Source organism: Centruroides sculpturatus, unplaced genomic scaffold, assembly GCF_000671375.1.
Source record: "Centruroides sculpturatus isolate CEXI.00-Female unplaced genomic scaffold, Cexi_2.0 scaffold754, whole genome shotgun sequence".
Lineage (NCBI taxonomy): Eukaryota > Metazoa > Arthropoda > Arachnida > Scorpiones > Buthidae > Centruroides > Centruroides sculpturatus.
In genome coordinates this window covers 403672-427892 of record NW_019384868.1, presented here as the reverse complement: position 1 = coordinate 427892, position 24221 = coordinate 403672, and the positions used below count along the sequence as shown (strand labels likewise).

The following is a 24221-nucleotide window of genomic DNA, read 5'->3' as shown; positions in this document are numbered from 1 at the left end:
TCGTCATTCTTCCTTTTTAAAAGTTATTAAAAAAATTTAAATAATTCTTTTTTTTTAATGGTCAAAATATTCTCTGAACACTTCAAAATGACAATGATAATTAAATAGTAAACGAAATGTTTCCTCTCATAAGTCGGATGTACGCCAATTTATTTTCCAAAAACTCTTTAAACTGATAAGACGTTATCTAAAAACGAAATCTATTGTATACCCATAAACAATGAATATTTATAACTATTATTTGTAGCAATCTTTTTTTACTTTTATCTATTGTTTTGAAATTATTTCATTCTCCATTACCGATGGTCGAAACGACCTTTCCAAAGGACGTTTTTTTAAGTAGAAAGTGCGATTGTATCCACAAAGCGTCACAAAAAGTAATAACTGATAATAGAAAGAAAACCAGGAATCTCCTCTTCAATTCCTAACCATTTGTTTTTACTTCATCACAGAGGAACAAGTTTCAGAAATTGTCGTATAGCTGCAATTATTTTTCTTATCGAATTTTAAATATACGCCAATCTTTAAACCATCTTCATTATAGAACAAACTATCGCTGTCAGTTATGTAATTCCGAGTTATTTCCCGCATTTTTCGTGGTACACGGTTTCAGGCTAATTCCAATTTTCCGGGTGGTAGTTACTATGTACTGTACCTTCTTCTGTCTGGTTCTACTGAACCTGTTCAAATTTATAAAATTTTCAAAAAAATACTTTGTACGCCTTTTCTTATATCGGATAATTTTTCTAATATAACACTAGAATGATTACAATGGTCTCAAGCATATGTCGTTCTCCCAATTTTTGCATCTTGAATTTGGAATTCCTTTTATTCATTTGGGGAGATATATGGAATACTACTGGCTGCCCACGCGATTACTCGAAATACTAATACGAATGCACTTTATAAACGTTTGGTACATCCCAGCTAGTGGCATATATTAACGAAATTGTGTTTGTCTCCTATACTCCATCTAAAGTATGGAGGTCCATGGTGAAAGTGTTTGTCCCATGCATATTATTATTGACAGAACTCGAAAAATAAATGGTAGCAAATCTCACTAAACATCAAGGTAAGAAAAACAACGTACCGCCTTCGACCATTCAAACAAACCAGATTAGAAGCTTTTTCAAAGTAGAATTTAGCACTTATATTATGCATGGAATGGTGAATAAGTAATTACAAGTAATACTACTAACTGGACAATATTTATAAGTTTATTTCATATTCTAAATTTTTTGATCATCATTCACTTAATTTCTAAATAAAATGTTAGTCACAATTTTTTACTTAATATTTTTAGATGAAAATATAGCTGAAAGACCAGGCTAAGTATTCTTATTTAGTTTTTTCATAATTTTTTATTTCAACTAGTTACTGGTCATTCAAGGATTGATGCTTTTTGGTGGAGTTAAATTTTTGAACTCTGTACATTAATAATAATCTAATGAATTTTGAATATTCCTATACATTTTGAAATTATTTTCTACACTTTAAATGATATTTAGCAGAAGCAGTAAAAAGACCATTTGCAGCTGTTCTAGGATTGAGAAAAATATCCCAGTGATAAAGGATTTCTATTATATTTCATTAAACAAAGTTTACATTTAGAGAGTAACTAAATAAAGACATACCTCTCCTTGGCAACTAATATAAACGTAACGACCGTCATAACCGTCTCTGATGTGTTCGGGCATGTCTTTAGGCAAATCTTCTGGATCGTACGGCTCTGGTTTCCATCCATATATCTGAAATTGTATTTAATATTTCATTATTATTAGAGTGAGTGACCATAATGAAGTAAGTTTTCAATAGAAAATTTCTAATCAAACTAAATTAAGATAAACAAATATTAATGACAATTTCAATAATTGATTTTATTCTTATCCATAATGTAATTTTGACAAAACATTGCCTAATTCTACAATATAATACATTTATAACTGTTATTACAGTAGGCTCTCAATTTAACAGAATAACTGGGGAAAGATGATGTCTACTATTACTGGAAGTTCATTAAATTGAATGTGTTTTAAAAACATTAATAACAAACTATATACAGGATGCATTTAATGTTACTTTAATGTATAATCATAAATAAAATATCAAACAATCTGCTAAATTATCAAAATATTTTTAGGCTTTAATATTAAATTAATAATTAGTTACCAATTAATTTGACCAGAGGTAGGCAGATATGCTACAATCTCTTATTCATTTTAATAATTATAATAAATTAATTTTTAATTTAGAAATTTTTTGCAGATTATTTGGCTTTAATCAAGTAAATTGACTTTTAAGCTGATGTTATATAAATATTGAAATGTACAGTACATTGTGTGGACTAATTATATACTCCTTAACCTCAATTTTTTTAGCATACTTTATCTGGGAATAAAATACGAAGTTATGAATTTTTCTTTAGACAAACTTTTTGTCTACTGTATTTGGAAAATAATTGGATTTAATGTATAACTCATGCTTTATGTTATAACTAAAAACCTCCTGAAAACTGATGTTCTATTTCTAAGTCACAATGTAAGAAATCCAATTTAAAAAGAAATTTACCATAATACAGCAGTCTACCTGCTGTGTCTCTCCAGTAACTATCAGGAAAAGGATCTATTTAACATGACATTATCACATCACACATTACAAAGATAATCTACCTATTGATTTAAAGGATCAACAGATCTTTTAAATCAATAGATAACAGCAGATGAGCAAGGCAATTGTATTTTTATTATCCTTCCTGTTATTAGTATTATTCCAATATATCTGCATACTATTCAGTGTTATACAGATATGAGAATATTCATGAATACTTACATTAAATTTAAAAAACAGTATCTTTTAACAATTACTAATAATTCTTAAATTCAGGTATTTCATAACAAACTATGAGAAACATCTCTGCAGATTCAATTTAAATTTTCTTACTCAACTCTTTAAAATTTCTAATGTACATTTTACCCAGAAATTATTATTTAGAGAATTGAATTTTTTTTTAACAATTACTAATAATTCTTAAATTCAGGTATTTCATAACAAACTATGAGAAACATCTCTGCAGATTCAATTTAAACTTTCTTACTCAACTCTTTAAATTTTCTAATGTACATTTTACCCAGAAATTATTATTTAGAGAATTGAATTTTGATTTTTTCATATACCATTAATACCTTTAATAATTACAGTATGTATCCCTTGGGTTGTTTATCAATGCCATTGTTATTAACTTATTCAGCCAAATCTGTATTTTTTTGTCAATGCTTTGAGTAAAATAAAATATTTACTTTTGAAGAGGGATGAATTTAGAAAATCAATTTGCTTATTTAAACGTTAATAGGAACTCCAGTTTTTATTTTCCTCGGTGTTATTCAAATCTAGTGCACTAAGATACTTTCCATAACACTCTATAATCATCTTAACCACAGATGACCGAAATATAATTGAAATGTTGAATTTAGCACGTGTTTAAGTCTTTTTTAGGCTCTTGCTAGATTAATTTCAATTATATTTAGTAAAACCTTTATTTTAACTTGGCATATTATATATACATTACATTCACTTTACTATATTAATATTGTATACTCTTTATGCAATTGGTATGATGTGTTTTTAAAAATCAGGCATTATTTTGAATTTAAAATACACTGTTGTTCTTTTTCTTATGTAAAATGCTCGAAAGTGATAAATATAATGTTATAGAAAATGTTTATAAAGTATAATTATATCTGAATTGTTTTACAAAGTTTATTATTTTCTTGGTGAAAAGAGTTATTAACATCTGAAGACAGTGTTTAAAAATACAGTAATATTTTGGTGTATTTTATTGTCTAGTGATATTACTTAAATTTATTCTACTTGTAATTTTAAAAATGTGTTGCTCTGGCTCAATTTTATAATCAAATTTGTCATAAATATATTTTCAAACATTTTAATTTCATAATATTCACCTACTCTACCTACTGAAATCACAACATTGTCCCATATTAATACTTGAAATTCTTTAATCTCAGCTTATTAATTGATAAACATACATATATCATTTATGTAATTCATGCTAGCAATTATCAATTAACAAGTTGCAAAATAAAATTATGTTACTTATTAATTCATCTTTTATTTTTGAAACTTTAAAACAGTCATTTACGTATCACATTTTGGCACCTTCAATTTCTAAATGAGTTGCTCAACATGCAAACTATTAGGGACATACTTACTCGATTCAATTTAATAAGAACGCATGGATGGCCGACGTCATAACCATATTTACGTGACTGTGTGCAGTTGTTTCCAATATCTTCTATAGCAAAATGGCAAACTCTCTTACTCTCATTGTCGTAGTCTTTTTCTATGTAGCAAGTATCAACGTGTTCTCCAAATTGTCCTTTCTTGTAAGCTATATAAAATTTCATACATACAGTATAATAATTAACATTCGTTATCCTATGAATTAATTAGATAATGTTTATATATAATTACAATTTGTTAACATTTATATTAAATTAAATATTTTAAAAAATTTAAATTAAAAATTTTTTAAACACTGAAATTATTGACCTTTATTGAATTAATGGCATTAAAAATGGATTAAATTATTTACATAAAAAAAAACCAATATGTGCTATTTATAATCTTGAAACAAGACTATTTCAACTGAAGATCAATAGCAGACAGTGAGATACATCCTTGTTATAGAGAGAAGCCAATTAAATATAATTTGAACAGATCAAATAATATTGAACTATAAGAAATAACAACAAAGAATTAACAAGTGCCAACAAAAAAGTATAACCTAAAACATTTTAAACAAAAGAGAGTGACTCATTTCTTACATCCTGGAAGTGCATCACTAAGAAACTTGGCAGATAAGATAAAACTAAATTAGATTAGAACTGATGCCATACTTAATTCTAGATTATTATTTCATTGTTTTTATAAATTAAATTATATTTATCATATGTTATTCTAACCATGTTTAAAATTATAATTCATGTTACCATGGCAAGGGTTTGTTTACGTTTATTCACATTCACCTTGATCTCTTCAAGATGAAAAATAATAATAATAATTTAATATTTATAAAATGCCAATATAATAATAAATTAAAAATCAATTATTATATTACAATTTATCAAAAATATTGAAAAATAAAATTAATGAGAAATAATCCTTATTAATATAAAATTATTTCATATATTTATGAAATAAATAGTAACGATTACATTACTTTCCCGTTTATCTTTCTCTTCTCTTGTCGGACATCAGTAGATTTACCATTGACATTCTCTAAAAAAAATTTCAATTTAAAAATTGTTACAAAATTGTTTAAAATAACATAAAATTTCCGACAATAAATCAATTTAAAACTAAGGAATTGTAAGTTTAAATTGATTTATTGTTGGAAATTTTATGATATTTTAAATAATTTTGTAACAATTTTTAAATTGAAATTTTTTTTAGAGAATGTCAATGGTAAATCTACTGATGAGGGACCAACAGATCCAAAATACAAAGATATCATGTATGTGCTCAGTTTATAAATAAAGACGGTTTTTCTGACTTTACTTAATTTGCTGAACCAGTTTTCTACTATAATAAGTCCTAATAATAGACAGGTCCTAGTTGACGATTTAAGTTTAAATTAATAAATTAAGGACACAAAGGCATTTAAATTTGAAGTAAGACATCAATTAGTACAAACCAACAAACTAAAATTTACAAACAGAAAAAAAAAGAAACAAAATAAAGAAAAAGAAATAAATTCAGTGGGTGTAGTGTATGAATTAAAGTGTAATTGCAATAATAATAACAAAGGAATTTATATAGGAGAAATGGTAGACAACTTAAGAATAGATTAAAAGAACATTTAACTGCATTAATCTTTGTAGAGAGGGTTAGTCAGGTATGGTGCTATCACAATGTAGTGGAGAATAAATGTGGGAAATTTTTTATGAATTTTCTTACGCGTTTTTCTCGTTTCTGTTTCAGAAAAATTTTTTTAAACAGTTATGTCTAGTAAAGTAAAAAAACAAAAAATAATAATCTATCTTTATTGTCCCATAATTCCTTTTTTATGTGAATTTTTTCTGCGGTAATTTTTGGCTAAAATTTTTTTGCAGATATCAACATTGTTCTCCAGTGCCACCTGATTGCCCTTGACGGGTATATCCGTCGATCACTGCAGAGTGGTTAAGCATGTTCAGACAAAAATATCTAAGAAAATAATGCAAAATATTCTCAACAGCAGCTATGTTAAAAATGAAATGATATAAGTGAAATATATCATTAAGAATTTGAATGAATATAATAAAATTATGACACAAAATTGCAACTACTTGCTTGTATAATTTCCTTTTTATATTATCAATAAATCATCTTATTTGGTTTTGAATATTTGCATAGCAAATATTCAAAACCAAATTTTTATAATCCAGCATAAGTTACTTTACAGAACTAACATTTTTGATTATTTTGGATGTTCATCATAAGGTTCTGGAATACAAATTATGGTAAACCCTGCTAACTTGAGCTTCACTTAATTCAATGTTTTCAAAAAAATTGTACAGTAATTTAAAATTTCTTAACTGTAGAATTATTATAATGAAATTCTAATAATGAATGATTTCAATACAGTAATACCCTGAACTTATGCGATAGGTGGGACCGAGCGATAACCGCGTAAGTCAAATTCGCGTAAGTNTTTGACAGATGGCCGTACTTTCCCCGTTACGTATAACAGGGAAAGTACTGTACTGTACAATTGGAGAAAATCCCGAGAGTAAGTTCCGCGCCGCGTAAGCGTCAACCGGAAGTGACGGGACGATAGGAAACAGAAGGAAAGACGAAACGGTGATTTTGAAAATCTGCATCTTTCTTTATTGACCGTCGCGTGCACCGATTACAAAATAACACCGACGAAACAACCAATAATAATTCGACTCGACGAAATCCCGACGGCGCGGGCGGCGGCCCGCTTAAGTAAAGCCCGCCGCGTCTACGGGCGCGCGCAAATTTTTATTTCCCGGGTGGAGGGGGGCCGCTTTTTTAGATTACCAGCGGAGGGCGCGGCCGGCCGACCGACCGACCGTCGGGATTTCGCAGACGGCGACCCGACAAAAAATCATAAATCGAAGTAAAAAAATACAGTTTAAACAAATTTACAGACCGACAGAAAGGGCGAGAAAGGTCCCCGCCCACAGACACAACTAAAAATACCGTCCGATTATTATTATTATTATTATAATTAAAAAAAAATATTCTTCCGAAAAATAAAGAAAAATATAATATATAATATTGGTACGGAATGCCGTAAAATAATTTAAACCCAACGTTAAATTACTTTAAGGGGAGTGCGGGCGGACCGAGCCCACCGCTCGGCCGCGTGCCGACGGGTGCTAATTATTTTGGCATTTAAATGCTTTCTAACTTGTTTTCCTTTGGAGTTGCTTGAGATCTGTATGAGTCCAATGTATAACTCCACCACAAAACAGAAATTTTAGTCCAAGAAACAGGAAAAAGTCACACAGTGCCATATCAGGTGAATATGATGCTTACAGAACTGTATTTGTTGAATTTTTGGTCAAAAATTCCTAAACAAGAAGAGTCTGTAGGTGCATTATTGAGGTGTAAAATCCACGAGTCTTCTTGTCACAAATTGCTTCATGCAAACAATGCAAAACACTGAAATAATATTCTTTGTTGACATTTTGGCCAGTTGGAAAAAATTTGCGATGCACAACACCATGACAATCAAAGAAAACAGTAAACACGACCTTGATTCTTGACTGACTTTTGACACGGTCTTTTCAGTCTCATTTCACCTTTCAAATGCCACTCATTCAATTGCCAAGCTATTTCAGTGCCAAAAGCATAGATCCATGTTTAATCACCTGTAATGATGTGTTTTAAGAACAATTCACCTCAAGAAAGCATTTTCTAAGCCACTTGAAGGTGTTGTTTTTGGAAAAAATTCAACATTTTTTGGGATGACTCAAGAAGCAACACTCCAAAAGCCCAAATGATCTTTTAAAATTGTTCAACAAGATTCAAATGATACTGGAACATGTTCAATAATGTCCCCAATTGTTAAATGACGATCATCAAGCAACAAATCTGACTTGAGACTTCTTGTTCATCAGTAAAAGTAGATGGTCTACCAGAGCGTGATTCATTTTTGATGTGTTTTCTGCCTTCCTCGAACATCTTGTACCACTTGAAAACTCTTGTTTTTGATAGACTATCATTACCAAAGGCTTTATGCAACATTTTCAATATTTCTGAAGCAGTAATTCTGTTTCAAAAACAAAATTTATTGCACATTCTTTCCTCAATTACACTCAACAATTTGAAAAAAAAAAAAAAATCACTGGCACAAAATTGCTTAAACGCAAAACATGTTTATTTGCAAAGGAAAACAAACAATGACATACAGATTGTTGCTAGGTATTGATGAAAGTAGTACCAAATAATGAAAAAAGTTAAGACAATGTCATCTTGCACATGCACAATTTAAATGAATCATTCCCAATACTTTTTGATCAGAGTAGGTCATTTAAGATGATAATTTTTAAAACTCCTAAAAGGCAATTAATATTTGCTTAAATTATCTTCAAATATTTCAGTTTATATATATATATATAAAAAAATCAATGAATCTCAACTCATATTTACTATATTGCACAGTTCATTAATGATATACAGTTGACCCCCTATAAGATATAGATACGTTCCAATTTATTAGGAATCTGATTTCTTACAAGTCGTTCCAATCACAGCCCGACACGTGTCAAGTTTATAGACTACGGCTGATTGAAAGGTTTTCTTCCATAAAATTAATCGATTCTACACTAATCCGACTCAACATTTCCAAAATATGTATATTTTTTCGTAGTTTTANTATTATTATTATTATTATAATTAAAAAAAAATATTCTTCCGAAAAATAAAGAAAAATATAATATATAATATTGGTACGGAATGCCGTAAAATAATTTAAACCCAACGTTAAATTACTTTAAGGGGAGTGCGGGCGGACCGAGCCCACCGCTCGGCCGCGTGCCGACGGGTGCTAATTATTTTGGCATTTAAATGCTTTCTAACTTGTTTTCCTTTGGTTTAAATCTACTGTTTTTTTTTTAACGCGTCGTGTATCGACCACTTCCGCCGCCGGACGCCCGATTCCCTCCTTGACGTTTTCTTTCGCACCCCAAGAACACGCTCCTTCCGCGCGTTACGCTGGTCTGGCTTTCCCGTCTAACCCATTGGGCGGAAAATATCTAGCGTAGATGTCGTTACCTGGGTCTCGAACCCCCTTCGTACCGCCGCCCACCCACGTATTCCCCAATGTGGACGCACCTTTCGGGAGGGTGGAAAAAGCCGGCGACGTCGGTCTTCGGTACACGAGATTTCGACTGTTTCTGCTTCTAGTGGGAATAAATCGAACGCCTTTGTAATGTGATGTATTGGGCGTACGCGTATACGTATATATACCGCACGTCCCGTACGTGTATGTTTACTATTTTCGTCTCGCCGGGATGATAGTTCCAGTCGAAACAAATCTGCCCCGCTCGATTAAAAATCTTCCTCCCTAAATAGCGACAAATAATTCGATTTTTCTAATTTAAAAAAAAAAAAAAAAAACTGGAATGAATGCTGCTAACCTTACGAGACAGATCGTTTCTCGTCGAACTTCGTGGCAGGAAAATATATAAATATATATATGTATATATATAATATATTTACTATATATATCTATATACACATTTATATATACCTATGCAGATTTTGCGTGCTTACCCGGAATGCAGGAATGTCCGTTAAATCACATTCACTAATGTTAAAAAATATTAATACTATGACGATATAAAAACTGCGTGAACACACAAAGCTGGAGTACGGTGTAGTACGCTACGTAGCAAAAAACCAACTAAAACTTTAAGGCGGCGGCGCGGCGGGAAACCAGGAATGCCAACGATTGGAAAATACAGACGGGAATAGGCGCGGAAAGAAAAATAGTAGTAGCGAGAAAGAGAAAAAAAGAAATTAATCTACTAATAATTCGAAGTGGACGCTACCCATTCTTTCCATACGATCGTGACGAATATTCTTGGCCCACGCTTTGCATTCGATGTTAATCAAAACGCCCGGAACCGGCTTTTCGAAATGAACGAACACGAAAGGAGAAAGATAACCCTCTAAGTTGCGGAACGGGAAGTAGTACCTGGGAATGGTACCCTTAGCAGGATAATAAGTCAGTGGCCCGATGTTCTCCTTGTCTGCCGGATTCTGAAAATACAAACGCAAAAGTTAAACCCTTTTCTTCGTTACGTATTGAATAAAAATACAATTATTCGGAATTGCCGTTTTAATAGAGAGGTTGCGGCCGACGTTTTCAACGCGAAAACGTGTACGTCGGACGTTCAGCGCCGCCTTCCTGTAAGCCTAGAAGTTTAACAATGGCGTTGGAACGTCGAGCATGATTCCACTGACGTTCCAAACGCCATTGTCAAACTTCTAGGCTTACAGGAAGGCGGCGCTGAACGTCCGACGTACACGTTTTTGCGTTGAAAACGTCGGCCGCAACCTCTCTAATATAAAAATGAATTACGATAATAAATCTAAATGGCCGGCCATCGTAACTTACAAATTATATAAATTTATTATTTTAACGTCGTATTACCAAGACAAAAATATCCAGCCACCACTCGCTTAACTCTCCCGGCTGTTAAGAGAATTTATTTTAAAAATAACTTTTATATTATTAACTGTACTACTAATTAGCCCTACGTCGGTATCGTTCTAATGACTAAGAAAGTATGGAGACACATTAGCCTACTAGCATACTAGACTGCAACCTTTTAATGATTCCCCAACAAATGGTTTAATTAACATTAATATTAACGATGCAAATTCGTGGGATTATATCAACAATTATCCGGCGATACCATCGGGTAAATTTTATTTATCGTCGTTTTATTATATTTGAAGGAAAACTAGCGCCGTATGTTCCGAGCCTTTCCATTCCTCGACGGGCTCTTAATTTCTTTAAAATAAGTATTTGTGGCAATTTTTTGATTTTATATTTATAAAAACTCCAAATGTATTATCTAGAAGATGGAAATTCGTTTAATTTTCTTGGATCTTCGCGCAAAAACTCGAATTTAACGAGTTCTTCCAGCAGAAATCACAGTTTTAAAGGAAAGAACATTTAGGAACTCGTTTATTTATTACATTTGTCGTCATTCTTCCTTTTTAAAAGTTATTAAAAAAATTTAAATAATTCTTTTTTTTTAATGGTCAAAATATTCTCTGAACACTTCAAAATGACAATGATAATTAAATAGTAAACGAAATGTTTCCTCTCATAAGTCGGATGTACGCCAATTTATTTTCCAAAAACTCTTTAAACTGATAAGACGTTATCTAAAAACGAAATCTATTGTATACCCATAAACAATGAATATTTATAACTATTATTTGTAGCAATCTTTTTTTACTTTTATCTATTGTTTTGAAATTATTTCATTCTCCATTACCGATGGTCGAAACGACCTTTCCAAAGGACGTTTTTTTAAGTAGAAAGTGCGATTGTATCCACAAAGCGTCACAAAAAGTAATAACTGATAATAGAAAGAAAACCAGGAATCTCCTCTTCAATTCCTAACCATTTGTTTTTACTTCATCACAGAGGAACAAGTTTCAGAAATTGTCGTATAGCTGCAATTATTTTTCTTATCGAATTTTAAATATACGCCAATCTTTAAACCATCTTCATTATAGAACAAACTATCGCTGTCAGTTATGTAATTCCGAGTTATTTCCCGCATTTTTCGTGGTACACGGTTTCAGGCTAATTCCAATTTTCCGGGTGGTAGTTACTATGTACTGTACCTTCTTCTGTCTGGTTCTACTGAACCTGTTCAAATTTATAAAATTTTCAAAAAAATACTTTGTACGCCTTTTCTTATATCGGATAATTTTTCTAATATAACACTAGAATGATTACAATGGTCTCAAGCATATGTCGTTCTCCCAATTTTTGCATCTTGAATTTGGAATTCCTTTTATTCATTTGGGGAGATATATGGAATACTACTGGCTGCCCACGCGATTACTCGAAATACTAATACGAATGCACTTTATAAACGTTTGGTACATCCCAGCTAGTGGCATATATTAACGAAATTGTGTTTGTCTCCTATACTCCATCTAAAGTATGGAGGTCCATGGTGAAAGTGTTTGTCCCATGCATATTATTATTGACAGAACTCGAAAAATAAATGGTAGCAAATCTCACTAAACATCAAGGTAAGAAAAACAACGTACCGCCTTCGACCATTCAAACAAACCAGATTAGAAGCTTTTTCAAAGTAGAATTTAGCACTTATATTATGCATGGAATGGTGAATAAGTAATTACAAGTAATACTACTAACTGGACAATATTTATAAGTTTATTTCATATTCTAAATTTTTTGATCATCATTCACTTAATTTCTAAATAAAATGTTAGTCACAATTTTTTACTTAATATTTTTAGATGAAAATATAGCTGAAAGACCAGGCTAAGTATTCTTATTTAGTTTTTTCATAATTTTTTATTTCAACTAGTTACTGGTCATTCAAGGATTGATGCTTTTTGGTGGAGTTAAATTTTTGAACTCTGTACATTAATAATAATCTAATGAATTTTGAATATTCCTATACATTTTGAAATTATTTTCTACACTTTAAATGATATTTAGCAGAAGCAGTAAAAAGACCATTTGCAGCTGTTCTAGGATTGAGAAAAATATCCCAGTGATAAAGGATTTCTATTATATTTCATTAAACAAAGTTTACATTTAGAGAGTAACTAAATAAAGACATACCTCTCCTTGGCAACTAATATAAACGTAACGACCGTCATAACCGTCTCTGATGTGTTCGGGCATGTCTTTAGGCAAATCTTCTGGATCGTACGGCTCTGGTTTCCATCCATATATCTGAAATTGTATTTAATATTTCATTATTATTAGAGTGAGTGACCATAATGAAGTAAGTTTTCAATAGAAAATTTCTAATCAAACTAAATTAAGATAAACAAATATTAATGACAATTTCAATAATTGATTTTATTCTTATCCATAATGTAATTTTGACAAAACATTGCCTAATTCTACAATATAATACATTTATAGCTGTTATTACAGTAGGCTCTCAATTTAACAGAATAACTGGGGAAAGATGGCGTCTATCATTATTGAAAGTTCATTAAATTGAATGTGTTTTAAAAATAATAATANAAAAAAATTTTTATGAAGATATTTATCTTAATTATGAAAATATACTAGCATGTTTTTTAATTTTTGGAACCTAACCCTCCTTTTCGTATTAGTTCTTTGTTTCGTATAACACGGATTCGCATAACACGGCAATTTTTTGGAACGTAACTACCATGTTATACGGGGGTTACCTGTACTGTACTTGCTATTATATTAATAAAATATTGTACTTCCAATCAAACATATTGCCATTTCTATGTAGGAATCTCTATATCTTGAAACGTGTATATCTTGAACTTTTTTCTTGTTTCCATGAGATTCAAGACAGATGTGTTCAGCTGATTGATAAATAAGATTTACAGTTCTACTACAGAATTAGTTTGGTAAGAACTAAAATAATGTAATCAGTTTTAAATATTAACAAAAACAGTTTATTTTAATTCCATTTTTGCTCTAATCTGAGGATGACCTTTAATCAAGGTCAAAAACGTTTCTTCAATTAATGAATTGGTGTTACTTACTGGATTAAGGTATTTTTGAGTTAAATATTTAGAATAATGATTTCAAATGTTTCATGCATTTCACATGTGAAAACCTGGTTTCTGTTTGATCCATCCACCAAGGAATTTTATTAGATGCTAAAGAATTTGACCTTTAAATACTACTTTTGTGAAAAACCAGAAGTATGATCGTATCAAATCTGAACTGTAAGGAGAGTGAGTAATAAGCTAATAAGCTGTAATTTCAGATTCTTATGTGTCTTCATTATTTCCTTAGTTCAATGCAGTCTATCATCATTATATGAAAAAACACTATTCTTTCTGATTTTAGTTGGCAAATAAATCTCAAGTGCATATATAAAATTTCATAATATTATTTTTCACCATATTGTGAATTTTAATGAATTCCAGTTAGTACATAACTTTCCAATGCCAGAAGTTCAATCATTATTCATTGCTTACCATAGAATGAAGAAAAGTTCATTTTTTAAAGCTGACTGTTATCCAAAAACAATGCACTAAATCAAAACATTGTACATACAAACTAGATGCTTATGACTACTCAATGAAAAATTCAGCAACTAGTCATGTAAAATTCCTGGCAAAAAAAAAGTTGAAATGGTGTCTGGCATCATCTGGTATGAGATTTTATTTAAAAAACTTTTTATACTGTTAATTATTAAAATATGGCAAAAAGCTTAATTTTGAGGATAGAAATGCATTTTATAAAAAAAAAACCAAATGCTAATCAGTAAAATTTTCATAAGGTCCAACTCCACTCAACATATGGCACATGAACATCTCTATAAACCCACCTTTAACCACTGAAATTTAATAGTATCAACCCCTGGCTGCCTGCAAAATTTCAGAAAATTTCAACTAACGGCACAGAAGTTATTAAGTTTCAAAGCGAGTGAACAAAAGCATGCCCCCACAAACAAACAATACAACGTTCTTGTCACTGTTTATAAAGTTGGCCATTTTTATTTCCCAACTAATTGCTGTCTCAGTAATGTTCATCCTCAATGCCATTCGTTATTCAATGTATCATTAGAACCAGTTTTTTTGTTCATACATTTGAAAAATTGCTACATTGACAACTATTTGATCAGTTGTAAAACATATCAACTCAAATTTTAATGAACAGTAAAATCCATGTAATGTAATCATTTTGAGACTTGCCCATACCAATAACTAACTGATATTTAATTAATGGGGCAGTTGAATAAAACTATTATTAGTGAAAATTTGGTTGGAAATTGACTGGTATCAAAATAATACGTAAAAAAATTAAAAAATGTATAAATTGTAAATATATTGTAAACATACACATACCCAGGATGTCTCTAATTAAAGTATACTATGAAACTATGAGCACCAAATTTTGGTTCTATGGAGGACTTATCACACACTATTGACATTGTTAAATTAATCACACAGAAATAGGTAGACACAGGCTTATTATGGGTTTGACAAAGCAATATCTGCTGCTAGTGGTTATATGGTTTATTACCTAGAAAGGTTTATTATTACCTTAGAATAGCAATATAGCAATACTTCATAATGCAAGTAACAGGTTTATTAAGACAATGTCATAATAAATCTATTATCATAACATAAGGACAAAAAGCAATATACCAATCTAAAGTATACTTTTAGTTAGATTGATAAAATTTTGTAGACATGTTTATCTCAATATGGGAAAAGTATGGACATTTCAAAAATAGTTACAATTTTTGCCACTTTAACGAAAGTATTCAACATGCTTTCTGCCACTCTCGGTCACATATTGCAATCAAATTATCACATTTGTAACAGCAGAGTGCAACACATCAGAACTTAAGAGATTCACTTCCTCTTCAGTTTGTCTTTAGTTCTCATAAATCTGCAACTCCACGGGTATAAACCCTACTTTTCAAATAATCTCATAACCAGAAATCACAAGATGCAAGATCAGGTGAATAAGTAGGACATTGAATCAGAAAAGACTGACAGATCACCCTTTCATTGCCAAAAAAAGTTAGATAGTAGGTTTTTCATAATGACTGCAATGGTAAGTCTTCCACCATCTTGCATAAATGTGATGTTATTCAAACATCCTCTTTGCTGTAGTTTAGGGATGATAAATGTTTGATCAACTGTGTATGAGTTACAGATCACAACTGTTATGAGATGCTGCTGTGACAGCAGTGACATTACAGAAGTGAAAATTGTAACTATTTTTAAAACAATCCATCTAAATATATAAAATTACTTGTCCTGACTGACTGACCCATCACTGACCAAAGCAAACTGCTGAACCTAGAGGTGAAATTTTGTACAGTTGGGGTGTCATGAAAATGCACACTAAGAAGAGATTTTTGGAAATCCCCCCTGCAGGGGGGAGAAGATTAAGGCTTAACCTGAAGAATGCTTCTACTGTACTATTTTAGATGTAATGTTTTGTTTTCAACTACATTTAGTCTTCATTGAGTACTTAGGTGTATTAAATTGATAATATTTCAGACATTGTTATATTTTTATATATTTTGAGTTTTTAACCAAATGTTCAAACCATTTTAAATTCAAATTTGTTATTGCATATTGGTTCAATTATAGAATGATTGTAAACATTCCAGAAAATTGATCAAACTGAAAACAGTTCATTTGATTTTCAGTAATTCTCATCATTCTCAACAGTAGGTGTTATATAACAATTACTATGGTTGTTGAAATACTGAATATAAACGGAGTTTGCTTGCAAAATCTATGCGGGCGAAGTTGCGGGTAACGGCTAGTAATTTTATAAACTGAGATAAATATAATCAATAAAATTTTGTGGGCACATCTAACAGTTTTGTCTACAGAGTGATCTAACGTGAACCTTAATAATAGATACCCCATATGTATGAATTTAAGACTTATTAATTATAATTCATTCAGTATTGTTTGCACACTATTACTTGCAGTACTGTCTTTAACAGCAGCTAGAATATATTTGAAGAATGAAATGCTATCAATTTAAACTATTTTATTCAAGTATCAATAGATTTAAATAAATTCTGAAACCATTTGACCAATCTTGACCAAATTCTGTATGGGCATCAATTCTAGGTCAGTAAATGTTGCAAGCTATTTGGAATCCTGATCAGATTGTCCTTGAGGAATATCATAGGAAAACTTTGCCATAGACTTAAACTCCAATTTTGAGTGTCTGCAAAACACAAATCATTCAGTTTCGTTCACAAGTGTAAACAAACATACCACGCAAGTTTTGCTTGATATTCCAAATGTTGAACTATTTAAATTGACAATTGAAACTAAACTCCAGTTTAAACAGCTCTATATTCATTATTATAAACAAACATTGCTGGCTGACACACTACACAAACTCAAAATCTATTATATATGGACTGAAAGGAATTGAGTTTCCAAAATCGGCCACAGGAGCAGATACTGTGTTATGAAATGCACTAAATTCCAGATTTATGCATAATCTCACTCAGTTCAATTTGCAGACATTAAATACAACAAATCTGATCCTAGTTAAAATTAATGTTTAAAGTGCTTGTTGAAACTAGTAATGATTGCATATATCAACCGTATGGTGATGCTGCTAGCACAAATAGACAGCTTAAAATGACTACAGTAGAGTGTCGTTAATCTGAAAGTCTGTTATCCGAAAGCATTTCAGTTGGCAAATTTATATTTTCGCTAGTGCTGTGGCGCTGCAATCTTTAGCTATATCTTGGGCTACTCCAATATTTTTTTGTTGATTTGTGTGTTTTAGTTGGCAATACTGGCATTTTTGTGTGGTTTTTTTGAGGATTGTGTGTCATGCTGAATCGAACATTTTTGATACTAGATCAACTTCTAAAGTATATTTTTTTTGGTTTTTATATTTTTCAATAAATTTATTTTGTTTGTACAAAATAAAAAAATAATTTTTAGTGATACAATAGCCACGATTATTATTTTAAAAAGTTTATGTTAGGCTTAACATCGAGAAAATTCAACGTGAAGCGACACACAACGGAGAAAAATTTCAACATGGGATAGGTTAATATATTTTTTCGTACATAATCGGTTATCCAAAAAATAAGTTATCTGAACAACCCCAGTCCCCAATTGATTCAGATAAACGACACTCTACTGTATTTATACAAAGATGATAATAAATGTAACTAAATTACAATTACAATAAGTAAAGTTTTATAAGTGTATTTAACTTGTCTTTTGGAACTTGCTAATACTGATAATATTAGATAACCGATAACGATATCCATAATTACAAAAAAAAAACAAATTCTACTAGAATTCTGTAGAATAATAAGTCTTAATCTGTGTGAATCTTTGTTTACGAACACATTTCAGAAACAATACACAAATTTAGAAAACTTTTCTTACAATCAAAGACAAAAATGTCAAGTATCCAGATCAAATTGTACAATTATTACATGTGAGTATTGAGTCATGCACTGCCCAACTGCATTGCCACACACATCTGGCAAATTTGAGGCCTCACAAAGTGTTAAAGGTCATTTTAAACCATAACACTTTTGCACAGGATATCGTCCCTTGCTGTGATATTATAATCACTTATTACCATCATTATATTCACACTAATAAAGTTTTAGTGGATTCCAACACCGTCATCTTGACATGCAAAGTTGTCAACAAGCTTATATTTTTTTGTGAACAACATTCCAAATAAAATTAAAAGTATCTTTTTCAAACATTACATTAAGGAGAAATTAAATATTTTTATTGTTATTATTTTATTATAATATACTTACGTGACAAATACTCATCTAAACTGTCTGTCCAATATCTCCATCCCTGAGAACTTCCATGTTTAAACCATATAAGAGTACTATCAATATTATCTGGAGGTGGCAGTGGTCTGAATCCTAGCCCTAATAAAAAAAAAATATATATATATAATTGAAAAGTACCAAATTTTAAAATTAAAAGAAGTCTTCAATTACAGCAACGTACACATTACAGTATTATTCTGCATATAAATATAAAGGCCGATCGGAAAATAAAGACCGATGGCAATTACCGCCAAGACAAACCGCTATTACGAAGAAAAAATCTATGCACCCAAGACAGTATCTACTAGAGTGGCCAGATGTCCAGCTTTTTGCCAGATTGTCAGCATTTGACTACTATGTTCTCCATCCAGCATCACCTTGTGCCAGACATCGATATGTCCTCCTTTTTTTGGGGTGTGATGAAAAATGTGTACAATAATAGTTCAGTTGTCACTTTGAATGAATTGAGAAAGCTGGTTAACATTTCCAGATGGCCCGCTGCACTTTGACCTAGTGGCACTTTGGCCTCTTAACAAAAAAATGGCCAAAGAATTTTACAAGTGTTTACAAATGGTCCCAACTTTTTATTGGACGAGGGCATGGCAGTGACATAGAGATTCCTTTCCACAATCTAAAGAAAATCAGTGCCTATATCGTCTCCATAGCATGTAGCAATGCTCGTACTGAACAAATTTTCTCACTGATGAATTCAGTATGGAAAAATGAGAGAAATTGTTTGAAAGTAGACTCTGTCAAAGCAGAACTCAAAATATGTAATAACTTCAGTTATGTACCAAACACTTCTTGCCAACAACAATCTATTGGAAATGGCAAGCAAAGGACAGAAATATAAAAAGTAAACAGCCACTCAGTTTTGTGTTGTTTTTCTTTTGTTTTTTTAACAAAATACTGAATGTTTCTTTTTTCTTTCTTAACATTTGTTACTTCATGTACGGTTTCCACATTTAATATTATCCCTGATTATTGAACATTCCGTAATTTATTTTTCCATTTTTTATTTTTATATATATGTATAAAAAAAAAAAACAGAAAGCACAGGAAGTCAACAGGGTGTGCAGAGAGTTACCCCTCCCCCAACAGTGTCCTTGCTCTTAGGCATTGGGTGATGGCCGTCCTAGTATCTACACCGGTCAACACCTTTTAATCACGGATCGGCGGAGAGCACTTCACAAAGATCGAGTACAAAATTTACCACTGTATTAAATGCAAGATTTCATTCGCATCACTCTAAATTTAAAAAACAACAAACGCTTTACTTAGAATGCAACCCCGACACAATTTGAAAACCCATAATCGTGTAAACTGCTTTTTGAAACATAGACTGTTCCCCAAACGTACAGTACGTCGGCCCAGAATCACCACACGGGCTGGGATTTTCGGGCCTGGCGGATGTGCATTTGTGTGTTATTTTTCTTTTGTTTCTTTAACAAAATACTGAATGTTTCTTTTTTCGTTTGTTTTTTTCTTTTGTTTTTTGTTTTTTCTTTTGTTTATGTGCACGTGTGCACAAAATTGGGAAACAAAAGTCACAACTGGCCCAGGTAGAATAAATCCATCTTCTGTCCTCCGATTCTAACATTCCGGATGTGCCCTTCTTCCCGCCGCCCAAGACAATAATTTTAATAAAAATGCCCAAAATAACATTTATGCCGTCACCACAAGACTTCTCCGTCAACGCGTGCTAGGCGGTTTTTAACGTCACAAGAGGGCCGAGCGCTCCGAAAACCTAAAAGAGAATCGAACCATCAAAAAATAAAATTAGAAAAAATTCCAGATTTTAAGGCCATACTAAGGTAAATGATGGCATTTATAAAAGAAACGTTTCGTTACAAACTCCATAACTCTTTCCATTCCTAATTAATACATATCTTTTTAACATCCACAACAAACAAAACACTATGAAACTTCTGTCCAAGTAAGTTTTGCATACATAAGGCTACTGTATATTTATGCATATTAACACACGGGCAGGTATTCGTATTACGACGATAAATAATAATAATTGAAATCCAAAGTAAAATAAAACTATTTTCGTCCAAACTTAACATTTAAAACATAATTTTATATCTTTTTAGTTCGTTACGCTCTCCGCCCCCCCCCGGTGGCAATGCGAAGCACCGTAAATCTCGTACGGGAGTTAAAAATGGCAGATAAGAAATTGCGGGAAAGCCCCGCCTGGAGGAGGGGCATAAATAAAGCGATCAAAAGTAGAGTAATTTGTTTTCGTAAACGGCTTTTTCTGCGCCGCCAGTCGGCGAAATCAATTTTCTCACCGCAAAAGCTAAATTTAGCACTTCTTCGGGTTTATTCGACGATACCTGACGAAAAATATACTTCCGGTTTCTTTTATCTTCCGCCGAATCCTTTCGGAACGGCACCGCCTTTTCCCTCCATCCCTACGGGGAAATCGGCGCCTCGAAACCCCCCGTCGCGATTTACGGAGATAAAAAAACACCAGAAATATTTAAACGGGGAAGACCAGAAATTAGGCGGAGGCAAAAACCTTTGGACGGCAGACCGGAAACCGAACGGAAGATGTATTTCCGTCGGCCGTCAGGCGCCACAGGGGGAGGGCGACGTCGGTTCCGTAATGCGGTAACCGCCGTCCAATAGTTCTTTAACTGGGAAAAGAAAGCGACGGAAGAAGACCGCACCTCCCACCCGCGGGTAGGGTGGCGCCCGGGGCCCGGTCCTGACGGTGGCTCCCACCTCGTCCCGCAATTTTACCGGCGCCATTACGGGACCCGTGCCGGAGCGGGGGGGGTGAAAGGGCGGCGGAAGTAAAGTTTTCTTCCCGGTTTATTTCTCCCGTTACAGAGAAATAAACCGATCCCGACCCGGATTATTCAGATACTCACCGGGATTGGCGCCGATCCTGCTGGACTGTAGTTTCCATGTGGGTTCGTAATAGTCCAGAGTCTGATAAAATATCACCAGCATCAAAGTCCAGAAGGTGGCCAGACACGTGTAGAAAATGATATAAAATATTGTGATTTTCACTGAAAAACAGGTAGAAAATTTATTAGCCTAAGAGACCGGCGGATAAATAGTCTTGGCGCTGGAAAACGAAATCTGCGCCAAATTTTCCTCCCTAATTTCGGATTATTAAATAGCGGAGGGATACGAGGGCGCATATTTTATGTAAATCTGCGAAATATTATTAATTTTCGCGGAAACGGTAGAAAATGAAAGACGACGGTCGTATTCTAGATTATTTCGGTATTTACAGTAAAAACCGACCGTCGGAAAAACTTTCCTCGGGCGGACTCTTTAACCACCGCACGAGGGTCGGGTTCCACCCGGGAGGTGGAGTAATTAGGCCGGTAATTGGATAAACCGTCCGTTCACCTTCGGAGGGTTCCACTGATTGCGGAGACGTCTCTAATCTGTGAGACGGTCCGAAGCGGCGCTTCCGTTTTTAAATACAGTATTACCCGACGGTCCGGGAACCGCGCGTCACTTCTGCCGTCGTTATAAAGGCCCGACTAACCCCGCCCTTCGGGGCGTCGGCGGATGGGCTGTCCCCGCTCCCCGGGCTCCTTTTTTCGTCGGTCTCACCCCTTCGACCCGCGGGTACGAAAATCCGTCGCGTCCCGTCGGAAAGCGAAGGAGGGTCGACCGATTGGAGTCTTCCCGCTTTCCGGAAGAAGTTCCTCCGTCGGTGGCTTTTTTCATCGGACGACGGCGGAAGAACCCGAAAGGGAACCGCCCGGAAGGGAAGAAAAGGGCGCCGGCCGTGGACGGAGGCCGTCGTCGATCGATACGGCGGCGGAGAAAGTAGGTCGCGTCGATTCTACTTCTACTCCGTTTCCACCTTCGCCCGGACTAAAATAACACGGAAAATTGGAGGCGGCGCCTTCTCCCCTTCCCCCTTCGGACGTCTCCCGGCAAAATCGTCACCGTTCTTCGCGCCCTTTTACCCTTCCGACGAAAAAAGCTGCGGGAAAAGATCCGCCGTCCCCGTCCACCTCCAAAGGCGGTCGTCTCGGCGACGGTAGCCGACGGCCAGAGGAGAACGGGCGGACGGAGGAAAGGCCACTTACGCCAGCTGAGTCCGGTTCGTCCCAGGAATTCTCTGGTGGCGGGATTCCATAGAAATCGAGCGAATTTCTTCCTCTTGCTCAGGTTTTCCGGTACCCTGAAGTACGTGCCTTCCTTCTCGGCCATCTTCTCGCACGATCGATCTACGCCAACCGAGTGCCCGGATCTTCGTCCGCCACCAGAGTGCGCCCTCCGATCCGTCCGGCCACTCTCGACTTCTACCCCTACGCTCGGCCGGCGCCTGCTTTTTCCCCTTTCCACCCACCGCTCGATATTAATTCTTTATTCGTCTCCGCCTCGGCGCCTGCACCCGGCCCGGACTGGGCCCTCTGGCGTAAATACAAAGGCCGATCGGCGGGGGCAAACCCGACCCATAGACTTTTCCGGAGAATAAGGGAAGAGAGGGGAAGAGTCGCACCGCGGGCTCCGTCTCTTCCCTAGGACCGGTTTTTTCCGGTTAATTAATACGACAAATCGGGTCGTCGCCGCTAATCCGGACGGAAGCGCGGGAATGTTTATCGGACGGTCGAAACTAAAGGATAGAAAAAGGTCGTTAATTCTAAATCGATCGGAAAATTACGTGAAGAAATACTCGCGGGAAGATAGAAAGGGGGAAGGAGCGCAGTCGTTTCTATCTCCGTCGTCGATTCCCGCTAGTCCGACGTGGAATTTCATGCCGGACAATCGAATTTTTGTCGTAGTATTCTACGATAAATATTCAACGGTTTCTTTTAGCGCCGCAAATACGTTGACGGGTGACGCAATCGGTATTAAGTTTCTTCTAGATTGCAGCGCGGATCGTATTTGTGTAACAGTTAAACGGTTACCGGGATATTTAGGAATCGGTAGAGGTCAAAGGATTAGGAATGATTTGAAATTAAAATTGACGATTTAATACATATTATACATATTTAACATATTAAAATACCTTCGATTACGTGTGTCGTATCGAAAGGGCGAGAGAGACGAATACTTGTACTGGTCTACCGAAAACGAACTTAACGTGATGTTTAAAGCAGCGATTCTGAACGTTCTCTTTTGTCTCGTGGTTGCCCTCGTCTTTGGTTTGGTTTGTTTGAGTTATGGCAACGCAACACTTGAACGATCTGCCTTGGGGATGCCTTCCGGGAAGTCTTTTTAAGGGAAACTGGCCCCTATTTAGGCGTTACAGACGTGAAGAAAACCCGGAAAATTCCACGCAGCCAGCCCTTCCGAGGGAGGCGCGAACCACGACCGAACTCCCAGTGTTCAGGCAGGGTACGAAGATCGCTTGACCACTGGTGGGCTCTCGTCTATTGTAGATCCCTCATTCCGAAAGTTACATTTTTATTGAACGGTAACAAAGGATTGTGAACTCTGAAATGATAACTAGAATTAATTAAAACGTAATACAGCTGAAAACTATATTCTTATATATTAAAATCAATAAACTTTAAAAAATATATAAAAGACTTATGCTAATGTTGAATTAAGGCTTTCAGTAAGAGTCTTGAGGCTGATGATAAGAAGCAATTCTTCTATATTTGCCTGAAAATTCACTAAACATAACCAAAAAAAGCTTCCCTGTTCTCAATATTCAATCTGTTTCTGATC

The 24221-nt window shown here is 34.0% G+C and overlaps 2 protein-coding genes across 2 annotated transcripts; both read right to left on the bottom strand.

Annotated features, from left to right (window-relative positions):
* Nucleotides 1-1592: 1592 nt before the first annotated feature.
* On the bottom strand, nt 1593-22822 carry LOC111630802 (sodium/potassium-transporting ATPase subunit beta-like). The gene is made up of 5 exons (XM_023374962.1): nt 22631-22822; nt 21446-21586; nt 18546-18665; nt 4227-4405; nt 1593-1748 (listed from the first exon to the last, which is right to left on the bottom strand). The coding sequence occupies exons 1-5, from the start codon at nt 22752-22754 to the stop codon at nt 1608-1610; spliced, it is 705 nt and encodes a 234-aa protein (XP_023230730.1). The 5' UTR covers nt 22755-22822; the 3' UTR covers nt 1593-1607.
* On the bottom strand, nt 9084-13029 carry LOC111630803 (sodium/potassium-transporting ATPase subunit beta-2-like). The gene is made up of 2 exons (XM_023374963.1): nt 12878-13029; nt 9084-10293 (listed from the first exon to the last, which is right to left on the bottom strand). Exons 1-2 carry the CDS (start codon nt 12938-12940, stop codon nt 10051-10053), a joined length of 306 nt encoding a protein of 101 aa, XP_023230731.1. The 5' UTR covers nt 12941-13029; the 3' UTR covers nt 9084-10050.
* Nucleotides 22823-24221: the final 1399 nt, after the last annotated feature.